This window comes from Sapajus apella, unplaced genomic scaffold (genome assembly GCF_009761245.1).
Source record: "Sapajus apella isolate SASKATOON/1434 unplaced genomic scaffold, GSC_monkey_1.0 scaffold3, whole genome shotgun sequence".
Classification (NCBI taxonomy): Eukaryota; Metazoa; Chordata; class Mammalia; order Primates; family Cebidae; genus Sapajus; species Sapajus apella.
This window is the reverse complement of record NW_022436943.1, coordinates 65419622-65429930: the sequence shown is the minus strand read 5'-3', so window position 1 is coordinate 65429930 and position 10309 is coordinate 65419622. Positions and strand designations below refer to the sequence as shown.

Here is a 10309-nt window from a genome sequence, read left to right as displayed (position 1 = left end):
ATGGGGCCAGTCGGGGCATGAGACCTTTTAGTGCCATCAGTCATGCTGCACCTGAGGCCCCCACCTGACCAGTGCCCCCGGCTCTGGTGTCCTCGGAGGAGCCCTCCCAGCACTTCAAGCTGTCCTGCATGGGCAGGATGGAAACAGACCATGCAGTGACTGCCCCTGCCCCAAAGTGTGGTCCTGGTCAGGGGAGCCCCTGCTGAAAATTGCATCTTGAGAGCTTTGATGTGGGACCCTGGGGGATGGGGGAGGACAGTCTGCACCCAGGGGTCTCCTGGCAGCCAGTCCGCAGGCAGGCCTGCATTCTACTCCTGGGGCTGGGGCTGATTGTCAGCCCTGAAGACATGAGGACAGGAGGGGGGCCGGTTCCTCTTGGAGGAAGGCAGTGTGGGAACAGGCCTGGAATGGGAGGAACATGACTCCCCAGAGGGAAGAAGGGCGACAGACAGGCCAAGAGCTGGGAAGGAGCTGCTGCCAGCACTCCCCCCGCCCCTACCCGCAGAGCAGGCCTGGCCTGGGGCGGCTGTGAGGGTGCCAGGTGCCTCCTGAGGCCTCTCAGCTGCAGCCGGCAATGCCTTGCGATGTTTGCTGGGAGGGAAGTGGCTTTGGGCCCTCCAGCCCCAAAGGCTCCTGTCCGTGGGAGGCCTGGGAGCAGTCACTGCACCGCACGCAAGCCTCTTGTCCCATCGGGTGACTTCCTGGGTCAGGGCTGGGAGGGGCTCCCCGATCAGGTCCTCCCTGTCTCATGGCTCAGTGGGGTGATGGGGAGGAAGCCTGGCCACCCGGGGCTCAGCGGCAGCTGAGAACAAGGAGCTGCAGGAGCTGGAGTGCCGTGGTGTTGATGGGTGGAGTGGGCAGCTTCTCGACCCTGCCTCCTGCCTCCATCTGTCCACTGTTTCCCGACCCTGACCTGCCCCAGCTCCACACTGACAGCACTGTCCCCAGCGCCACAGACCGTTCTGCGTGGCTGGCCTGCCCTGGGCACCTGGCACAGAGCACACAGGAGGCACTCGGCAAATGCTGGCCAGGCCCGCTCATGGGGAGTGCACGGTGTGCAGCAGGGTCCGGGCAGCACCAGCAGAAGCCACCCCAGTACACGGGTCCCGCTGTATCCATCAAGGTGGCGGCGGACGTGGGTCCCCCACTGCACTGTGGCTCTGAGCACTGTCCAGAAGCCCTGCGGGATGGGAGCCATTATCCTGCCCCCTTGATGGGGAGGAAACTGAGGCACAGGGAGGTGAAACAGCTGCCCCCAGTAGCACCTCCTGGCCCTCTCACCACCCAGGCACCATGGTGCAGCCGCTTCTCCCACCAGCTGGGGTTCCTTGGACCCCCAAGCCTGGGAAGGGGTAGGTGAGTTTGCAAAATGGGAAGCTTAGAAGAAGCAATGTGGAACGGGAGGTTTGAGAAGCCCTGGGTCGTAGGGTAAGCCCCGGTGCTGCCCATGGGTGCCAGGCAAAGTGGGAGTAGAGGGAGAGGCACCAGCCACCCCAGGGGTCCAGTTCCCACTTCAAGGTATCTCGCCGGCAGAACCGAGGGCCCCTTGATGAGGTACATGCCCAGGGCTGTCTGTGCCTCTGTCTGTGTTTCCAAGCGGCTCAGGAGTGGCTGCTTGGGCGGCTCTGGCTCCCTAGATGTTATACCTTCTCCTGGAAACTGGAATCAGCCACTAAGAAGATGTGAGAGCTGCAGGCGGTGACCCTGGGGTGGGACCTGGGGACGTGGCCGGGTCAGCGTGGGCAAGGAAGCCGGCTCCAGCAGGAGCCCTGGTCTGGCCTGGGGTCTGTGGGGGCGGGGCTGCAGCCCTGGGCAGGCTTCCTCCAGGTGGGGGTCCCGGGGAAGTGGGGCCAGGCCGGCTGCCATCTCCTCCCCTAGGTAGTGTCTGATTCGCCTTCTCTCATGAAGGTGATTAGGTTCAAAATTCTAAAACCCTGAAAACGGTCAGAAGAAGCAGAGAGGCCCCCACGTTGGACATGCCAGGCTTTTCTGCGGGTGCTTGGTTCCACCACTCTGGTGGGCATAGGTGTCGGCTGAACAGATGGCGCCTCTCCCTCTTGTCTTATGTCCTGGGGTCCAGGCGCTTCCCAGGGCCAAGCCCTGCTGCTAATGCTTGCCCTAACCTTAACCCTAGCCCTAGCCCTAACCCTAACCAGGACATGGACTTCCACCCCCAGCCGCTCTCTTCCTGGCCCACCATGTACCCAGCACCCAAGAGAGGTCCAGCCAGCGTCTCACCGAGCAGTGAATAAATGAACAGATTCTCATCATCTCTCTCCAGCCCCACTGCCTCGGCCTCCACGCAGCTGCTCTCCCGCCTACCCCACCCGGTCCAGGCCCCGGGCTTTTCCTACCTCCTCCAGGCCTGGCCTGTCCTCAGAGCCAGGCCTGGGAGGGAGACCGGCTGGGCTCCTCAGGCTTGCCAAGTATTGCCCCCAGTTCCATGGGAGAGAGGCCGACCCCCCATGCCATCTAGGGGCAGACAAGTCCCTGGGGAAGGCTGGGGGTGCTGGGTAATTGGGGTGGGACCCCAGGACCCGGGGACCCCATCCCACCATCTCTGAACTCTCTGGCTGCCTAGTCCCTGACCCCAGCTTCTCGACTGCCTGGGATGGAGGACTTGCACCCGCCCGCCCCTCTTTCAGCATCTCCCTCCTTCTGGGCCCACCTCCCAGCCCTAAGGAGTCCCCCAGACAGAAACGTGGACGGAAGCCATGTGGGCAGCCCGAGAGACACACAGAGGCCCCTGGTGGTCAGGGCTGACTCGCTGCAGACAGGCCCTTTGGGGCCCCAGCCCCTCACCAGCCTTTGAAGGAACCGCTGATGGCTCCCGCTGTCCAGGGTGTCCCTTCCGGGCTCTTACTTTATCCTTGGGGCCCCTTTTATTACCAAGGGCCCTTTTGCCCCCCCACCCCCACTCCTGCGCACAGATCCCGGGACCTTAGTCACAGTGTGACAGTGGCCGTGATTGCTTGTACAGAAGACGGACAGGCTGCTCATGCCATGCTCCCTCGGCTCTCCCAGCCCTGGGAGGGATGAGGTGGGAAAGTTCCGGCCTCTCTGGAGGAGGTCTTTTCATCCAGCTCACTCTAGGGTGAGGTACAGGTGATGGTCTCTGGCTTCCACCCAGCCCTGAGCCTCAGGTGCATTTTGAGGAGGAAGGGGTGGGCTGGTGGCTGGTGCCCGACCCTCCTTCCCAGCTGCTGAGGGAGACCAGCCTATGGCGGTCGTCTGCCTGGTGCCAGGCCGTTTTATGGAATCCTCCATCCCATCACCCAGGGTTATCCCTACTTATGGACAAGGAAAGATGGCTCATGAGGTTACACAGGCCCGCCCGGAGGCCTAACTAGCAAGCGCTGGGGCCAGCTTGGCCTCAGACTACCTGGACCCCCGCTCGGCTCCTTGGCTAAGCCTGGCTGCTGGGTGACTCAGACCTGCAGAGTCTGTTGCGCGGGTGAGGGCCAGGGCGGGGTGCCAGCAGGTATAAGGCAGCCGGCCAGGGTGCCCAGAGCCCCACCTCGCCAGGAGAACATGCAGCTGCACCAGGGGCTCCTGCTGGCCGCCGTCCTGAGCTTGCCGCTGGGTGAGTCCAGGGCTGGTCCACCTGCTCAGGGCCCCGCGCTCTAGCCCAACCCCTGTCCCCCAGCCCTGGGCTGCAACTGCCACCTTGGAGAACCCATTCCTGTCCTCCCACCAGCTGCCAGTTGCAGCTGTCCTCCCAAAGCCTCCTGGAATCCCACAGGCCCATCCAACTCAGCCCCAGACCCCGCAGTGACCCCCACACTTCTCAGGGTGCACAGCCCTTGGTTCAAACCTCCCTTCCTCTCCTGAGACCTCTCCGTCCACAGTGACACCGTCACACGTGCAACTTTGCACACGTACTCTGAATGTGCCCCACCAGCCCTCCTGGGCCTGGCCGCCGGCTGGCTTGTCTCCTGGGGCCACTTTCCGTGGACTCCCTCCTCCCTCCCCCAGGAAAATCAGGTCGCCCTGCACGCCCGTCTGCGGTCCCGCCTCCTGAGTCCACTCCTCTGCCCTCTGGCTCTGAGGACTGCCGCAGGGTCAGGAGGGGAGACCAGCTCTGTGCTGAAGGTCCCAGACACACAGGGGGAGCTTGGGGACTTCGCGTGACCTGGAGAAAGCCTTCATCACCATCAGGGCTGGACACGTGGTCATGTGGCCACCCGGGCCGGGAGAGGCACATCACAGGAGCCTTCGCCTGGATGCCCCGTGCCCACGGACTCCCCTCGGACCCAGAGCCCCCCCCCCCGCTGAAATCCCACCTGCCCCTCGAGGAACAGGCCCAAGTTGTCTCACTGCTCTTCCAGCTGGAGGACTGGGGAGCCTCTCTCAGGGGCACCCACATCCCCAGTCGTTGCTTGGCGTCTGCTCTCTGCCACCCACGGACAGCACGATCTCCCTGAGGGGCCAGCCTGCTTCAGAGCCAGCACAGGGGTCCCCAATGGGGGAGACCCGCTGCCAGCCATGCAGCGGCACCCAGAGCCCATCCCACCGCCCCGTTTTCCCTCCAGCTTTTCCTGCCCCCTTCCTTCACCTGCTGCTCCCCCTCCTCCTCTCTCTCTTCCTCTCATTCCTTCCCTTCCTTCCTCTCCTCCTCCTCCCTCCTCCTCTCCCCCCAACACCCTCTCCCTCCCTCCCTCCCTCCCTCTCTCGCCGTGTGTCAGGCACCAGTCTGAACACTGTCCCTGTGTCCCCACAGTCACCATCGAGCAGCCCTTCCTGTCTGAAGCTAAAATTTTCTCTGCCTCCCTCAGAATCTCATTGATGAAAATGAAAACCCTCTGATAAAGGACAGAATTATTTTTCTTGATAACCCAGCCTGAACATCCCCACCCCCGGAATTCATTCATCCCGCAGCCTCTCCTGGGCCCCGTTGCATGCAGGGGAGGGAGCACTGAGGAGTGGGTAGAACCCCCCACCCTGCCTCAGAGGCCCTCATGCTTGGGTGGGGGTGAGGAGGGAGCCCTGAACACAGTCACACGCAACAGGGACACTGATGCCAGCTGGGGCAGGACGATGCAGCTCGCGGTGGGTGTGTCAGAGTCGAGGCTGTTCACTCTGCCCTGGAAACCCATGAGGCCTTCCTGGAGGAGGTGGCATTTGCACTAGGGCTTTTCTGCTCAGAGGGCAGAAGGAGCAGCAAGTTTGAAGCCAGGGAGGTGTTGGGAGGGTGGGTGTGTGCAGGGGGGGCAGGCAGGGGCTGGTTCTCTCCATGGCACCCTTGGGCACACGTATCCTCACCTCTTCCTTCTGGTGCCCCAGCCTCCTGCCTGTCTTCCCTGCTACCCCTCACCCCAGCCAGCTGTGGCCTGCGGCAGCCAGTGTCCAGCAGAGCATGTCCGGCTTATTGGCTGTCACTGGGTTGGATGTGACAGCCAAGGGAAGCTTCAAGCCACTTTGGTGGGAAGGGGCAGGACGGGACTTGGAGGCAGCTGTCACCACCTTTCTTGCTCGAAGGTGTGGTCTCAGCTTGCTTTCTGGGGCTGGCAGAGGGACCAAAGCTGATGGCAGGTGCCAGCCATGGAGGAAACTTCCCGTCTGTGTCACCCTCTCCATGGTGCCTCGGTGGAGGATTCCACCCTCAGGATCCAGGGGTGACCGGAGGACTCTGGCAGGGCCGGGTGTGCGCTGAGGTCTGAGTCGGCTCAGCGCTGGTGTGTGCAGAGCCACGCTGACAGGAACCCGGGCTTGGAGCTGGGCTGACTGCGGCCGACTCCAGCCCTTCACCACCTTTGGCAACTGTGAGGAGGGGGGCAGCCAGGCTAAGAGGGGACAGGGCATTCCGAGGCTGGGCTGCCTGGGCACAGCTGGACAGGAAGTCAGGGCCAGCGCCCACCGGGTATCTGTAACACAGCAGCCCTCACGTCCCGTGGTCACACCATCGGCCCTGCCACCCTCCAGGTTCTATGCAGAGGGAGCAGGCCCAGGGCCAGCAGGCATTAGGGACTCTGTTTACCCAGTCCTGGGTGTGCGAACCAGGTGGTGAGGACAGGGCAGGAGGGAGGGAGGGGGTTTGAGGCTGGGAAATGGAGGAAGGCGACCGGGAGGAGAGGACAGAGACAGGGACGCAGAGGGGCAGAGAGCAGGCAGGAAAGTCCTTGCTGGGGTGCCCAGGAGGGCTGGCGGGCCTCGGGGGGGGGGGGCGTGCCCAAAGCAGAGAGCAGGATGGCTGGGCAGACCCACAGCAGCGCTGGCGGAAGAACTAGTGTCTCCCAAGCTTGCCGTCCTCCTGGGTAAAGTGAGGCAGAGCTTCCGCTCCCTGCTGCTGCTTGGGCGCTGCCACGTCCTGGTCGCCCTTGCCCTGGGCCCCCTGTGGAGACAGGAACGGTCCCATCATCTCAGAATCCAGTCCCGGGCGTCTCAAGCATCAATCGCATCTCAGGGGCCCTCCACCTCCCCCCACACCCCCACCCAGGACCCCAAACAGCCCAGGCTGCTGCACCCCCACTCCCCTGGGACGTCACACTGCCTGGCCCCACCTGCCCGAGGCTCCTTCCTGGGCAAGGATGCAACCAGCTGGCTCCAGCTGCAGGGACAGCTGGCGCCCCAGGATGAGGGACAGGGGCCCGGCTCCTGAGAGGGCTAAATCACAGGGTTGGGAGACTGGTCCCTGAGAAGGGACATGGCGTGCTGGGCAGAGCTGAGTGGGCGCCGTCACTGCACAAGTGGCCCACACCTGCCTCCCACCCCCCGTTTCTGTCCTGTCTGTCCCCATGCCTGCGGCTGCAGCTCAAGCCATGTGGTGTCACCAGTGCCAGGGCTTCGGAGGGTGCTCCCTCGAGTTCAGATGCCCCAGAGACTCCACCCACTGCGTCACTACTGCCACCCGTGAGTGGGGACCTCATGGGCTGCCCACACCCTTCTTGCCCAGATGGGAAGATGCGGGCTCAGAGGGGGACAGAGCCTGATCCAGGCTCCCAGGAAGTCAGAAGCACAGAGGGCAGTGTCCACCACCCAGGCCCAGGGAAGGGCATGAGCAAGGGCCACCACATCTGCCCCAGGAGTGTCCGCATGCTTCATGTACCTGGGGCATCTGACCCTAGCTCTGCGGCAGATGGGGCGGCAGGGTCTGGGCATATCAGAGCCTCAGAGAGCTCCATGGTTTCTCTTCTGCCCATTCAGGGGGCCTGAACAACCCTGGGGACTTGCCTCTGGTCACCAAGTCATGCCACAGGGGCTGTCCCAATATCCACGACCTGGGCCTGGGCCCCTACGTGTCCATTGCTTGCTGCCAGGCCAACCTCTGCAACCAACAGTGATGGCCGCCCTCCTCCAGGACCTTGGACGCTCGGTCCCATGGCCCCGCCCCAGGCCTGGCGCTCAGGGCTGCCCTCCCTCGAGCCTGGCCAGACCACACCTCGCGGCCTCGGCAATCACCATCCAGCACTCCTTGTCCTCGGGGGTCCTTCATGGAGTCCTGCCTAAATCTGCTGCTGTCCGAGCCTGGGGCCCTTAGGACCTGCCATCCCTTCCAGTCCTGACCTCCCCCCAATAAAATGGATCACTTGACACAAGCTGTCCATGAGCGTGGAGCCCGCTGTCCTGGGCTTGGGGTGGAGTGGAGTGGATGTGGGGGTGCCTTGCTCCCTCACCCCAGGCTAAACCCTCCCACCCCACCCCCACCTGCCCTTATCACAAAGTGACCCTCCCACCTCCAGCCAACCGTCAGGCCCGAAGGGCACAGGGCCCAGGCCCCCCAGGCAGCTGCTGCTCCTGAAGCAGCCACAGTGGAAGGTGGAGCTGGGGCCCACGAGGAGCCCCCACCCCAGAGCGGGAGGTGGGGGGCCGCAGAGAAAGGATGTCCCAGCTGTGACATGGAGGCTGTGCAAGGTGGAGGAAGGGAGGCGGGGCCCTTGACGAAGACAGCTGCAGCAGGCCTTCTGGACAGGGAGGGGAGGATGGAGGGAAGAGGCGAGGCGGGCTGGGGCATCCTCGCCCTCACAGAAACCCCTGGGCCAGTGGTCCGGTCTGCCCCTCTCGAGGAGCCCCCAGTTCTGGCAGGGAACACTACCTCCAGCTCCTCTGGGCCCCTGGGTACCCAGCACGCAGGGCAGGGCGCTGGGGAGTGACGCTGGAGTGGGATGAATCCGGCTGAGGTGATGCGGCTGTGGCTGCCCATCGCAGGGCGGACGTGGAAGCTGTTCACTCACTAGGCAAACATCGTGTCATGGCTGAGCTTCCAACGCCAAGACCGAATGAGACCCCCACGTAAGCCTGGTACTGCCCTCGAAGAGACCCTCCGAGGCGAGTCAACAGTGCAGGACGCGGCTCCCTCCCTCCCTCCCTCCTCCCCCGCCCCCCACACCGAATTAGCACCTGCCAAGAAAGCACTGCCGGGCCCTTCCCATGGTTTTTCTTGGTCTCACCTTGGCAAAGTTCTCATGAGAAATCACCTGAGGTAACTGTCAGGCTGCTCCACAAGGAGAGGGTGTCCCAGGCAGGGCCACCCACAGTTAGGTGCAGGACGACTGTCAGAGTAGCCCCGGGCACAGAGGAAGACACAAACCGGGCCCTGGAGATGCCCAGATAAGCCCAAGATAGAGGTGACAAGACAATGGAGTGCCTCTCAGATCTGCGGGGGAGGGACGGGGCACGCTGGCAGCCACCGCCGCCGGGCACCGAGGAGGGAACCGGGTAAGGTTGGATCCCTGCCTCTCTCGCCATTGCCAAAGGCATTCCAGCTGAATCAGAGGAGATGTTTAAATGCTAGACAATTCAGAATAGAAAAGCTGGATGCATTCCAGAACGGATTGGACACAGAGTCACTGTAAACACAGCAGTTCCGCCCCTAGGCCCGGCCCAAGAGATGCAAACGTGCGGCCACACAAAAGCTTGTGCACAAACACGCGCCCCGGCGGTTTCCACGGTGGGCAAAAGGTGGAAAAACCCAAATGCCCATCGGCTGATGGACGGATCAGCAGAGACGACAGATCCACACCACGGAACGTCATTCAGCCACGTAAAGGAACGAAGCGCCGATCCACGCCAAAACACGGGGCCTTGGAAACACGATGCTACGTGACAAAAGCCACACACAACAGGCCAAGCAGAGGCCGGGTCTGTTTCTCAGAAATGGCCGGAATAGGGAGCGCTATGGGGAGGAAAAGGAGGTGGGTGGTTGCCAGGGAGCGGCGGTGGTTATTAAGAAACAGGGAGAGGCCGGCGGCGGCGGCTCACGCCTGTAATTCCAGCGCTTTGGGGAGGCCAAGGAGGGTGGGTCACCTGAGGTCAGGAGTTTGAGACCAGCCTGGGCAACATGGTGAGACCCTGTCTCCACGAAAAACACAAAAATTAGCCAGGCGTGGTGGCACATGTCTGTAATCCTAGCGACAGGGGAGCCTGAGAATCGCTTAAACCTGGGAGGCAGAGGTTGCAGTGAGCTGAGGTCACGACACTGCACTCCAGCCTGGGCCACAGAGTGAGACTGCATCTTAAAAAACAAACAAAAAGAAACAGGGAAAAACCAGTGTGCTTTTCCTGCGGTACAGGGCTTCACCCCATCACCAAGGCGTCTGTGTATTTCCCTCCACCAGCAAACAACCCAGCCTGCAGTGGACACTGGCTGGGTGTTCTCAACTCAATTCTGACGCCATCCCCAAGGAGGTCACGTCAGATCCCTCAGGTCGAGTCCCTTGTGATGAGCCTCACTTCCGATGCCAGTCGAAAGTCCCGGGCGTGGCCCGTGCTTCTGACCCACCTGCCATGACTCAGGGTTCCCACGACTTGCTGGAGCGGCTCACAGGATGCTGGGACACACTGAGCTGCGTTTACCCATTTATGACCCAGGCTGTAACGAAGGTGCGAATGCACAGCATGGGGAGCAGACCCAGGGCAGGCACGCGGGCGAGGAGCTCCCAGGCTCTCCCAGCACCACCTCCAGGCACCTGCGAGAATTCTGCCACTGGAAGCTCCCTGAACCCTGTCCTTCTGGGAAATTTACTGAGGAGGCTTCATTACATAGGCATGATTGATTAAGCCACCGGCCACTGATCAACCCAACCTGCAGCCCCCACCCCTCCCCTGAAGGCTGGGGGTGGGGCTGGAGTCCCAGCCCGCTAATCCTGCCAGACCCCATCACAAGGCTCCCTGGAGACCCCCGGTCACCAGTCCCCTCATTAGTGTACGAAAGATGCCCTTGTCACTCTGGAGAGTCCAAGGGTGTTAGGAGCTGTATGTCAGGAAACCAAAGTATCCATCTCACAATCTCACAAAATAAACATTTCATGGTCTCACAGGAACGGAGCCACAATGGTGATACAGCATTCAGGGTTTCTTTTCAAGATGAAGA

The 10309-nt window shown here is 62.4% G+C and overlaps 1 protein-coding gene across 1 annotated transcript; it reads left to right on the top strand.

Annotated features, from left to right (window-relative positions):
- Nucleotides 1-3442: 3442 nt before the first annotated feature.
- On the top strand, nt 3443-7528 carry LOC116534376 (secreted Ly-6/uPAR domain-containing protein 2-like). Its single transcript, XM_032254705.1, has 3 exons — nt 3443-3583; nt 6751-6849; nt 7144-7528. Exons 1-3 carry the CDS (start codon nt 3532-3534, stop codon nt 7278-7280), a joined length of 288 nt encoding a protein of 95 aa, XP_032110596.1. The 5' UTR covers nt 3443-3531; the 3' UTR covers nt 7281-7528.
- The last annotated feature ends 2781 nt before the right edge of the window (nt 7529-10309 follow it).